The sequence below is a fragment of the Pempheris klunzingeri genome, chromosome 8, assembly GCF_042242105.1.
Source record: "Pempheris klunzingeri isolate RE-2024b chromosome 8, fPemKlu1.hap1, whole genome shotgun sequence".
Classification (NCBI taxonomy): domain Eukaryota; kingdom Metazoa; phylum Chordata; class Actinopteri; order Acropomatiformes; family Pempheridae; genus Pempheris; species Pempheris klunzingeri.
The window spans coordinates 26,834,080-26,847,484 of NC_092019.1; the positions used below are offsets into that span (position 1 = coordinate 26,834,080).

The window sequence follows — 13,405 nt, forward strand, 5'->3', positions numbered from 1 at the left end:
CAAGGCTGAGGTAGAAAAGGCCACATTTCTGCTGGGGAGGAGAAACACACCTGTCAATAGCGATGCTTTCAAGAAGGTGGCTGAAAAGGGAGTCCACTAGCAGTGGAGAACTTCTACCACTACCAGCTGATGCAAAGAAATAAAATGGCACAAGCCGCTCCAGCCATTCCACTTTTCCATATCTTGATGGGATGGGACGTGTTAGGACATCGACCCTGTCACACACAGCTGAGAGGCGGATTATTCACAGCTACGTGGAAATGGGAATATTAGTGTAATAATCATTTTCATAATGTAAATGTGAACAGCTCAGTGGGATTGTCTTCTTGAGAAGATCAGCAGAAACTGGAATATTTTGTGTATTTGCCCAGCAGATGTACAAAAATGTAATTAAAAAAAAAAAAGAGCCCATATTATTGTAACAAACTTGATGAAATGATAAAAGAAAGAAAATACTAACAAGAACACTATTTGTCTCCCAATCTGATGTGTCGGCTTTGAAGTAATTGAACAGCCTGAAAAAGCAGGTTTTTTGGTCACTTAGAGGAACAATACCGACATAACACCTGTATGCTGACAGACTGGGTTTGGAACAGCTGCTTATGAACACATCTAGCAGCATATGACAGGTTTTCAAGAATGTCTTTATTACCACATTTCCTAACAAATCCGCATGCCTTTAGCATCATAGTTCTGAAGAGCCTATACAAACAAAAAACCTCCCGTCTATTTTTAGATGCAGCTAAATCATTTAGATTCAAAAGCACTGTTAACAACATGTTACACAAAATGAAAACTAAACGCATGCCAGAACCAAGTGATGAATATATTGTAAGGAATCGAACCCAGTACTTACTGAGGACATTCTCAACATCACAGGACTGTACGGTTGAATGGTTTCCAGATCTCTTCATATATACTTGACCTCTGAATGTGGATGTTATTTTCTTCCAACTCCACACAACGGGTCATATTTTTAAGCCAGATATCAATGTTTAACTTGTGCCCTTTGAAATTTAAAACAAAGGAACATTGTCATGTACATTTAGTTTAGCAGGAGCTAAGTCATTCAGTGTTGTGAGTGTTAACGTGCTTCCCTCCAATCTTCTGTGGAAACTTCCATTCTTCCAGTTTTCACTGAAGTTTCCATACACCCAGATGTGAGCCAGTTATACATGAATTATGTAAAGGATAAATAGTATTTTTAAACCTAAGCCCTATTTTTGGATTTGAAATGACTAATGACTAATAGGAACAAAAAAAGTGTTGGAATTGGTCCAGTTGACTCCCATAGCTGGCAGCTGTGAAACAGGCTGCAACAGCTGTAATGTAATCCTTTGGCGCAACTTTGCTCAGTAGGTCCACTAAAAGTGCTTGTATGATCCACTGACAGGCTCAGATGAATGAATAAGCTGCAGGTGAGTGGGATGAATTGGTTGCATGGCATGGGGGAGTGGCAGGATCTGAAACGACAGGAGAGTCGGGTTGCATTCATTAGTCATTCAACATGCCCTCAGTGACTCCCCCTCAGTGACTCCCCCCTCAGTGACTCCCCCTCAGCTTCTAAACAGCCTCCTGGGCTGCCAGATGAGCCAACGCTGGAGAAATATGTAACAGACAGGGACATAACTTTACTCCACCTGATGAGATAGATGCTATTTTTATACATGTTGTATTTAGCTGCATTTTCACTAAATTTAGCAAAGTGAGCTCACACTTTGAACATGTTGGAGAGCACAGAATGGAAACACACAGTTACACAACATCAAACGAAATCACTGGACACCGGCAGCATCATCATCATTGGGAGATGCCCAGGAATTAAAAAATGCCAACAACAACATGTTAATGTTACATAAATACTGACAGCAACATCGTTTGTCCAGGAGCTTATATATTGTCGGTACTGACCTGTCAGGGAGTGGTACCAGTTTAGTTCGGCACCTCAAGGTCCATCCGCCATCACAAGGTTGCTGAATCACTGGAGTGTAGTACTAGTCAGCCGTCAGCCTTCAGTAGTGAGGTTTTAGTGTTGTTTTCATATAGTTTTGCTATTTTCAAAACAATTATTATAGTATGTAAAAAGTGTTGATGTTAAAAAAGTAAAATATGAAATAAGTGTTTTAATTAGTGGTCTGTGCAGTTTTAAGCAGCATAGACTTCACATGTAATGACAATATAATGAATGTCGTCCATTTGATGATCAAATGGGAATTTCCAGTCATGTGCCACTATGAGTATTTTTCAGCAGTCATCACATTGATGTAGGCTATTCAAAATATAATAAGACATATAATATATATATCTTATTATATATATATATATATATATATATATATATATATATATATATATATATATGCTAGCATTTAAATGACTGATTAAGTGGAATAAGATTGTTTTCAGTTCTTTTACCTTTACTTCAATTATTACTTTTGTTAAATAAAGCTGCTTACATGCACAGTGTGAAACCCTGTAGAAGTTTGCTTGACAGATAACGATCCTGTAAAACAGTGCTGCCGTTCGTCTGGTCGCACACAAAGTGCTTTCAATTCTAGCCTCAATTTCACCACACATTCACAAAAAATTGAACAAATTCCATAAAAATAAATCACAGTTGTCTGCAAACAAATAATATGACTTCTCGTGAAGGAATGTAACCCTTTCTCCATATGTATTAGTTCTGTACCAACTAACATTTCTGTTGACTGTACTCACTTCAAAACCTTTGGCTTTTTATATTCCCAGGTAGGACAGCAGCTCACAGCGGCATATTAGCATTTACATGACTGACCCCAAACCAGCGTGGCACTTATTTTAACAGCATTTACATTTAACCATTGAAACATGGAGCTAACCAAGTGTGTGGGAGCTTTAGACATAAAAATCTTGAGCTCTACATTGATGTGGGAGTTGATGGTAACAGAAAATAATGTCCGTCATTTTCCTCAGCGGCTCAGTGAACTCAAACTACAGCACACAATGTCCCATGCATATTGATACTTTAGTCCTTTTGTACTTGTTACTAACCTGTAAAACAGGACAAATAACGGTATACATGCATTTCCAACATAAAAGCCTTTGAGGACTTGGTTAACTCACTGTGACCTTAAAATATATAGCATCACTTATACAAAATGAACAATCCCATTCAGTTACATCAAAAATGTGCTACTTACTTTGTATGGGTCACATATGTATTTGGTGTCTGCATGTAGGGGAAGAAGGGCTGCCCAAAGACTTGACTAAACAACACCACAAAAAGAGGTTCAGTACTGGACAGTTTTTACAAAACTATAGTGTATGTCCAGAGACAACGTTTTTAAATGTATCTCTCTCCAATATCACAGCAAGGACTTGGCTAATGTAATTGGCACATCTGTAATGGGACATGAATTCCAGTCTCCTGCATGAAAGTTAGACCTGTAACATGCCATCACCCTCCGGAACACCCTTAATTTCACCCTTGCTAAATTGAGAGCACACCACTTCCTGCATTAGCATTGTTTTGGCATTGGATCTAAATCATGAGGTGCACAATCATTCAACATGAATGTATTGCTTAGAAATACTGGGCTAGCTTCACTTCAGTCTAATGCCACATATATTAGTGCCGGTCCTAAGATATTTCCTTATGTTTATGCAGTGGCTGGTTCCAATGTAACCACTGGAGACTATACCCACATTACATTCATATTTGTCTTGACTTTTACAAGAATATCTTCCTGTGATCATATATCATGTTATGAGGCATGGCTGCATTACTGAAATTATTAATTTAATATAATTTGTCCTTGTGACTTTCCACGGTCCAAATCCAACGTGCAGAAGGAACTCTAGTTGCACAGGAGCAAATCACACTAAATATCATTTCAGACAAACAAATCAGGAGCAGTGAGAGCACACAACACTGAGTTCCCTTGAAACTTAAATAATTTATTTACCATTAGAGCACCACAATACTGTGTTACAGTAAAGTATAGTGGGTCACAATAACATCATCATCATTATCATCATCATCACCACCATCACCTCCATCATTAAAACAAATACACATAAAAAATAGCAGCTCTATCGTGATAAAGTTGGTGCCTAGCTCTGTTTTTTCTGCTATTCAGTAAGTCCATTGGCACTAAACACCAGTCGGTCCTGGGGTTAGGTCACCTACATCAACACTCCTCATTTGATAAGGGGGAAGTTTTGACTAACCAGGTATTTTAGAATCGAAAAATTAAAACAGCATCAGTGCAATTTTTTATTAAAGACACAAAAAGATATGATTGACAGACTTTACAATTTGTGGGTGAGATAAAAGTTTTAGGTTGGCAGACAAGTGACACACTGATGACAGTACAAAACGTTACTACAGAGGTGGCCATTGATGCTTGGACACATTTTGCAATATATTTGGCTCTAAGAGCATTTTTTAGGGTATGTACTCTTCATTAAAACCTCCTATAATCTGTCCTCAGACTAATCACTGACAACATAGCTTCATCACTTACCGAAAGACGGTCCAAGCCACACTTTCATAAGTAGCATGGACTGAATCTATGGCTTGCTAAGTGCATGAGATGACACCGCTGTATTTACTGAGCCCATGAAATGTTATTGCTTCTTTGAGTTTTTTTTTTCTCTGTGTGGAAAGCCTCTAATTGTTGAACATTGCTTATAAGTACAGCAATGTAGACTAAATGGAACACGAAGGACACTTCTCTTCACAGACTTTATGCTTGTTATTCTTTCTGCGGCACAAAGGATCTGCATGTTTAAAACATTAAAGGGATAATTCCGGTTTATCACAAATTAAGTCTAATTGTCCTTGTTATCTTTTGGTCACAACAACTTTGCCCTAGGGCGGTGGTTAGTACCTCGCCTCATAGCAAGAACATTCTGGGTTTGAAACTGCTGGCACTTTCTGAGTGGAATTTGCATGTTCTCCCCATGCCAGCGAGGGTTTCCTCCCACAGACAAAGACGTACAGGCTAGTTTACTTGGTGACTCTAAAATGCCCCATGGGTCGCCCAATGTAACCCGTGATTGGCTCCAGAACACTGCGACCCTCTAAAGATTAGCAAGTACAGGTACATGGACGCATGGATGTAACACTGATTTTGCTTCAGTTGTCATTTCTTACAAAATCCTAACGACTGTTTGAACGTGGGGCAAATTGAAATAGAACATCTATAATGATCTGTTCAGATTCAGAACTTCCAGTGACTGAGCACAACAGGCTGCATCATGCCACACAATCATTTGATGAGTGATGTGAGGAAGCATAAATCTGTAAATAAAGGTGAGGTGGGGAAACATGTGACTAGAGTTTCCCATCAGTGGAGGCATGGAGAATGAATGGAGCAACATGAAGTCTACGACATATTGTAGGATCAGGATGGTTGCTTTGAACATGTTAGTTCCAATTTGTTCCAGCTTGATTTTTTTTAAAACAGACAGTCCAAGCACTTTAAGTAATTGAAGTAATAGACTGGTTAGAAATACAAGCAGTCAAATGATCAGACAAAACAAACCAACATTTTATCCACATTATTTTAACTGCTTTATCTGGAGGTCAGTGCGTGATCTGAAATATAGCTACTAACCGTCATTACACAGGGAAACTCAGCACACAGCTATAGTAAACACAGTAGGCCAGAGTTGAAGTGGGTCTGTAACTTCTATAAATGTAATACAATGTAAAAGTACCTGTGTCAAAGAGCTGTATTCTTTATGTTTCACTTCTGCAAGGCAATGCATTAGAGGGAGGGAGTTTTTCATCTGTCTTTAAAAAAAAACCATATGGGCTCACAATCTATGTTTTATGATAAATGAATACCTACCACCAGAAAAACTGCTTTATAATTGTGCATGATTTTAAAATAGTTAAAACATTTCTTTAGCATACAAAACACACAAGAAATTTAACTAACATGGAATTCTAACTGTTGGTTAGTCCATTTTCTATGATATCAACCCACTTTTAGGTGTACTCTCTGCATGGTTTGGCCCTGTCTGCATGCCACATGCCTCTTCTGTTGTTTGTACTTGACCCACAGGCTTCTGGGGAATGGAGTTTGTTAAAGGCTGCTACAAAACGAGACCATTGCTATAATAGACCGGAATTATCCTTTTAGGCGGTGATGTAGTTTTTTTCCTCTTGTGTTGGTTTTTTCATGTGTAAAAAAAAATGTTTCAAAGATTTGCAAACCACAAAATTGAGTAGCTCTTACATAACATCAGTATGATTCACTTCACCTGGGTCAAAATTTGGAGGATGTCAAATCCCGTTTTAAAAAGCAAAACAATGGAAAGATCTTACAAATTACAAATGATACCAAACAAAGACAAACACCGAAATGAGGATGTGGTGTAGTGTGACGGCGGACTGTGGAGAGGTGAGGTGTGGGGGAGGGGTTGGGACTTATTTCACATATAGACACTTATCACTTAAACTTCCAGTGTTTGCCTTACTCTCGTGTCTCAGTGTGACAAGTGTGTGAGGTGATGCATGTTGGCAGGGCCTTTAAAACGCAAAAAAGGGCACGCCTGTACAAAAGCCATAGCTGTGTCACTGTATGCGTATGTTTGTATGTACGTGTAGCGTATACTGTGTGTCCTCAGCTGTGGGGTCATGTAATAAGTTTTGGCATGACTTGATACCAATGCTAAAGATTATTTTACAAGCATATAGATAAGATATTGTCATCAAATGTGTTCTGCCATCTGAAATTTGAAATTTTATTTCAACTGGTAATTTAAAAAATGAGTCATTAAAGAATTGTGACCCTAATATGCACTAAGCGGGACATTATTCATTTGATAGAAACACAACTTGCAGGTGAATTATATTGACAGGAGTGTTTCTAAATGGCCATAAACTTATTTTTGCATTCCTGTCCTCATGTTTGACTGACAATCATGTTGTCCTTGATGTGTCTTTGTTAGGCTAATACTGTCAGGTCTACTTTAAAAATACATTTCACTACAGTCAGTGTGTTGATCACAAAGATCCCTGCACATGACCCCTGCCTGTCTGACAGTGTGAACTTCAATCAAATGCTGCAGTGCACTGTACACTGTACTTCCAGTACTTAGCATTAGTATCAAAGTCACATTTCTGATCTCATTATTGCATTGCTCTTGTGTGTTGTGTATGCATTGAATTGTTCTGTACCTCTATTCTCCAATACATCACCCACGACTGCCTGTGTGGAAGCACTGCTGTGCATGCAAGTAAAAATACAGTTGCAGTTTGACTGTCTGTCTGTCTGCCTAAGCCCACTGTATGTGTGTGTGTTTGTGTGAAAGAAGGGGAGAGAGTGTTTATGCTGGCTTGTAAGGGCCTCTAGCTGCACTTGCATGACTTGACCTTCATATTGGAGAGCTGCTCTATTTTGGGGGTCTTGCCAATGTAGTAGAGGATGGTGAGGGGCTCCAGGTCCTGGGAGACACAGCAGGGCGATGCTGATGCTTCAGGGTTGATGGTGTTGTACAAGCCTAACACCTGGAACACCAGAATTTAAGTACAGAACATTTATGCTTAAGTTACTGACCTTACTAACTCAGATCCCACAGAATATTTCACCTCTCACCCTGTCCCTCATGCAGTACCTTGGAATGCTGTGTGTCAGCGCTCCACAGATATGGACAGGCCCCAGTACAGAAGTTGGCCTCATATCCCTTTGGCTCATGGATCCACCTCCAGCCCAGGTCTTTCTTAAAATCAATGTAGAGCGACCGTAAGCAGCAGTTGTCCTGAACGTTTCTACAAAGAGATGAGGGGGTGAATCGGACACAGTAACAACTGAGTTTCTGCTGCAGTCTGAACTTGGTCCATACAGTCCATTATATATCAAGGGTGGAGACGAGACAAGGCAGGTAAAGAGTCAGAGACCTGTCAGTGTTGCAGATTTTACTTGAGGCAATGAGCAGACAGTGTGAACCATTTATGAACCCAGGTATCAGTAGGCTACATTACTGAAGGCTATTACAATGAACTGGCTATACTAATTATCTTCTATACTTCCTAATGGGTGCTGCCGATCTACTTGCAACACATGTCTGGCATGGGTACAGATGACAGGCACAGTCAAAGATGAGAACCCCCCCCCCGAACCCGAACCTGGTGCTGTATGCAACAAAAGGGCCCAAACCCTATTTTGTTGGGTGGGGTTCAGGTGATACTTTTATTGTTTCACTATTATTCCTGAGACCAGAGGCAGGCTTCAGGTGTAAGGAGAGAATCTTTCCTGATGTGTGTGTGATGACATTAAGAGTGTGAATTCCAGGTCAGTACCTGGAGCAGTAGGTTGCATCCAGGGCTCTCTTGGATCGATGGTTCTTGTGCTGGGCCTGGGACTCTAGCCGATATGAAGGCAGCAGCATGAGGAGAAGGTGTGGGGCCCGAGCACTGTGCCGCCTCTTCTTAAACACCTTAAGGTCGCCACCATGGATGAAACTGTCATCAATACCTGGAAACACATTAGAGAGATCAATAAGTTGAATTTTTGCCCACATCTGACAATTTCTCTTGTGAAAATAAGCAGGATTGAACTTGAAAACTACCTCTGGCTCTTTTCACGTGAACAACCAAGTGCAACCATGAACCGTGATTCCTCTAAACCATGGCCGGTGTTTCGACTCCCCCTTGTTTAGTCATTCAGAACAAGTATACTGTTTAAGAGTTTACAGTCACACTGGAGACTATACTAAGGAACTGTAGCTAAGCTTGCTAGCACCAGCGTGCTAACATGTTCACAATAATGAATGTTTAGCTGGAATAATATTAAGGATTGACACTATTGCATGTATTAGAATGCTGAGTGGCAGTAAACACACAGTACAGCTGGCACAAGCTCGGGGCACAGAAGGCCAGAGGGAGTAAAAAATAAAAATAAAAATCTAGAAAATCAGAAATACATGCACATTGCAAAGTCAGAAGCACCCTCTGCTGTATTTAGTGATCATGTTCCAGTGCAGCTGGCACACTGTGGATACCTGCATTAATCATTCAGATCTTCCAGTGCTGCATGTAACTGGCACACATCTCCAAAGTCCCCAGCCTCACTTTAAAAACTGTGTAGTTTGACTTGTCCACCAAAATTACTTCATCGATCATGCAGTCATTCACCATTAGATGTAAACACATGAGGTCATTTCTTTCTTTAAGTAAAAAAATATTTAAACTTCTGTTTTATTACAGTTTACTTTGCCTTTCTGTTTTCTTGCCTTCCTACTGCACATTACTCCATGTTTTTTGCCATCCTTTGTCAGCTGGTCCCAATGCATTACTGTACATCCTCTTTTCAGTCAATATTCTGTGGTGACTAGCAGTGTACTGTAGGTCTATGACTATCATTGTCTAATGCAGTTAAATGGGAATCCCGAAGGTGCGTCGATGGGCTCCACCTCATTGCTGATACTGTGGCAATCATGATATTGTGATGTTAAAAACATGTCAAGAAGAACGTCATATTATTGTTATTCATTCTGATTTCCCGATAGGATTTCAGTCTTTTCTGTCATCAACAGGAAACAGGAAACAGTAAGTAACACTGACATGTCACACGTGCCAAGATAAACCCATAACCCAGTTTCCCAGCAACGTCTCACGATACACAAGTGTAGTCAGCACATTTCTGGAAGTTTACTCTTGTGATAAATGACCAATCTTGATTAAACACTAAACTGAGTTGGAAGTTGGAGTTGAGTTTCTATTTTCCATTTTGTTTTTGTCAGTTTTAAAATGCCGAATTTTTGATTTGTTGTTGTGTTTGCATCTCTACCACAATTTTAACTGCTGATAGAATTTTTTTCACAACGTTGATGATTTTTACTCCCCCAACAAATGTACTGTTTCCTCCTGTGTGAGTAACGTTTATTGAAAAAACACAGTGACCTGCTGTTCAAGGTAAAATTGACTCACCAGTACGGTGACAATATCCTAAAATGAATGGCCCTTCCCTACTTTCTATCACCCTTCTTTCAGTGTACTTACTTGGGATCTCAGCTACACACCCGTAAGGCTGTAGGTTTCAGTACCAAATGAAATGTTAAAAAAACCTAAATCCCATGGTCTTTCATGGAATTTGTTGTTAACAACCCTTAAAAACAACGTCATCAAATAACCTGCAAACCGTGCCTCCAGCTCCTCACTCTTGTTGGGAATAATGTAGTTATTTGAAGGTACAAATGTGCAACAGGGGCAGTGCAGGCTGATCTTGAATCCACTGTTTCTGTCTGTGGAGAAACAAAAGTCAAGGTGGTAATAAAACAATGTACCACATTCATAAATGATGAGGAATGTGCTACAGCGATGGGAGGAATATGCACTCACCTCTGTGGTTCAGCCATTCACTCACTGCCTCTGTCACGTCAAAGGACAGCCACTCTCCCTCCGTCTGTGTTTGTACCACCTTGCTGTCTATATACCGTTGTGTTGGGGATGTCAGGTCTTTGTGTCCTAAAATCTGTAGACAAAACAGACACATGAAAGGGTAAAGTTGTGGAATGGACATAATATTTTAGAGAGTACTGTACAAATAAGTGCACTAAGATGCTTGAAAAAGCTTGTTTCAATCAATCAATCAATCTTTATCTATAGAGCACCAATTCACAACAGCGTTATCTCAAGACGCTTTACATAAAGAGCAGGTCTAGACCAAACTCTTTAATTAGAGTCTTGAAGTAGTTTTAATGACTAAGGAGAAATACCCAGTGTATGCACCACAGTGCTGTCCAACAAGTCCTTGAACCTTGCCAATGAAATGGGTCATCTGTAACTGACTTCCAAACTGATCCACAAGAGTGTTGTGTCATCTGCCAGCTCTGTTGTCAAGGCTTGGTTAGGGTTAGGCCACTGAAACTACTTTCTCTAGCTCAGAGAAAACTTGTGGTTAAACAAAATCTACTGTATATTTACTGTTGGTAGGAGACTCTTTCTTCAGAGCTGTGAGACCTGCACAAATCACACAGAACATTTTCTTTTTTCCAATTTCATTTGTGGTCGTCAATCAGAAACAAATCTGATCTTTTGCAATTCGACCTCAGTCTAGACTAAACTGAACTGATATTGGAATCTGTGTAACTTTTATGTTCTTCTGTCCCCTGTTACCAGCTAATACATCCCAGCTCCTCTTCCTGCAGGAAGAGTCTTGTGGAGAGGCATTGAGAGATGTAGTTTTCCACCTCTGAAAGTAGAAAGTAGCCCTTGAAATCCTGCCATTTTGGATGAAATCTGTTTCTGTGAAGCCACTGTGATATGAGTGGCTTCACAGAAACACATTTCAGTCCCACCACTCCTGGCTCCGACCACACATCACACACACACTGAACTGACAAAATACAACCCTAACCGCCAAAACAAACCTAAACTGTTAACACAGACCACAATGGCTTCTATATTTACTTCTGTATGACAGCATGCTGCATGTTAGGTCTTTGTTATTGTTCTTTTGCACACGCAGGTCAGTTTGACACCATGACACTGGAATCTGATACTAGCCACATCTGATAACAGCATGATAAGAGCAATGAATCCATATTGAGCACTCAGGCCTGCAGTGTCTACTTAGCCTAAATGTTATTGGGAGCAAGCAAATGGATGTTAGACTTATAGAGTGTCATGGAATGAAACTAGGCATGGGCTGACCACCTCACCATGAACATCCATGGTGTCTAATTTAGCATCTACTTGTGACATGTGACTGAGCTTCACAACTGTTTGCTTGTAGTAGTGCTGTGTGAACCACTTTCTTCTGGTTTGGACAAACATTTATGATAGAACTGTAGATTTGGATAGAGACAGCAATAGGTGCACATAGTTCTATTTGGTGATGAATGAAGGGGAATGGAGATGCCATTCTCCAAATTCAAGCAGGTATTAATGATGAAAGGTTCTCTTTTGATGAACCTATTATTACATACATGCTTCATATTCAACTGAATTTGAATAAAATTTCAATCATATTTTATGGTTTAGCAAAAGCATGTAGAGCAGTCATAACATAGTGCACAATACATAAAGATAGATAGCAGCATCAGTAGCTTTGGAGGATAGCCAGCTGAGGTCTAGTAGCCTGCTATTTTCTCTCTGATTGATTGGCCGGTTCTGGGAGGAGGTGAGAGTGTAACCAGATGCTTGACAGACTTAAGTTATTCTGCTGTCCTTCAGAACCATGTGTTTATGTTGGCTCATCTCAGTGTAATGTGTAAAACACTATTCCTGCTGCTTTTACTGAGATCTCCTGTTAGTGTGGGAAACCTGACAGAGCAGACACTGAAGCTTGACCACTCAAAGTATATATAGAAAAGAATCAGGAGGAAGTTGGTGAAAAAAGGTTTCTACAATTTGGTGGGGTGAGTGCTAACAAAGAGATTTTCTAACTCTTTTAATGACTGTACTGGTTGACCGCTTTGGGTTAGGGTTAGGGTAGTCCTTTACAGACCTATAGACAGCTCATATGAAACCAGAACCTCCAGATTCCAGAAATAAGAAAATGTCACTCAAAATCCTACTGACCTTTGTAATAGCACAAACGACTACTGACTTACTCAGTATTTCTTGTGAAAATAAATATTAGTTTAGTATTCTTGTTTTACAGTGGTCTTTGAACACCAGTCCATTTTGAAGTTTGACCATGCTGCCAGTTTATCTGAAGTTAGTGTGATGCTTGATTTAACAAGTTGTTTCAGGCCTCTGCTAATTGATGTCCTGATTATATTACGTTTAACCAGCTAACAAACTATCGGCCCATTCCTAATATGCTTTTTACAGAATGACCCTCTGATTTTGTGATAGCATGATAATACAGGCACAAGAGTATTTTACAGTTGTGAACAGTAACATAATGCACATAACTAGCTGGTGATAACAGGTATATGAAGTTGTAGCATTTATAGAGGAAAAATAATGCCTTTAACCATGGTAAATCATGGTATTTGTGTAATCCTTCTTGGTTTTGATTAATCAAAACCTCATTTACAGTTTTACTTCACCAAACATCGTATGAGAAAGTTATAAAAATATTTCAATGTATCTGGGGTGCATGAGATGGATGTTATCGGTGGCCCTGTTTGTCTTGGCCCATCCCTTCCTCCCACACATATTTACAGGCGCTATGTTTGCATGAGAAAATCTCTCGTTTGGAGCTGTGTTTAGACCAGCTGTCATCTCCTTGTCTGAATGTAAACATAGCATGGGAACTGGCTGGTGCAGACGGGCTGACAGACAGTAAGCCAGGGATGACTTCAGGGCCAGATCGCTCCCCTTAACACTTAACTGTGTTAGAAACAGTAATCCATGGACCTTTGTGAACAGTGTCAGCATTAGGTTTAGAATGTGCAATACAGTTATTCTTGAAATTCCAGTTTTGACTTTAGTTATGTTTTTGTGTGACCAAAACATAAC

At 39.8% G+C, this 13,405-nt stretch overlaps 1 protein-coding gene across 3 annotated transcripts in view; it reads right to left on the bottom strand.

Annotated features, from left to right (window-relative positions):
- Positions 1-7,262: 7,262 nt before the first annotated feature.
- Positions 7,263-13,405, bottom strand: part of tgfb2 (transforming growth factor, beta 2) — a 66,296-nt gene continuing 60,153 nt past the window's right edge. For all 3 annotated transcript variants that reach the window (XM_070834593.1, XM_070834592.1, XM_070834594.1), the window contains exons 4-8: positions 10,334-10,466; positions 10,126-10,236; positions 8,294-8,468; positions 7,609-7,762; positions 7,263-7,501 (exon numbers count right to left, since the gene is read on the bottom strand). In XM_070834593.1, the coding sequence (XP_070690694.1) occupies positions 7,343-7,501; positions 7,609-7,762; positions 8,294-8,468; positions 10,126-10,236; positions 10,334-10,466 (732 nt within the window). In that variant the 3' untranslated portion in view covers positions 7,263-7,342. The remainder of the gene's footprint in view (positions 7,502-7,608; positions 7,763-8,293; positions 8,469-10,125; positions 10,237-10,333; positions 10,467-13,405) is intronic.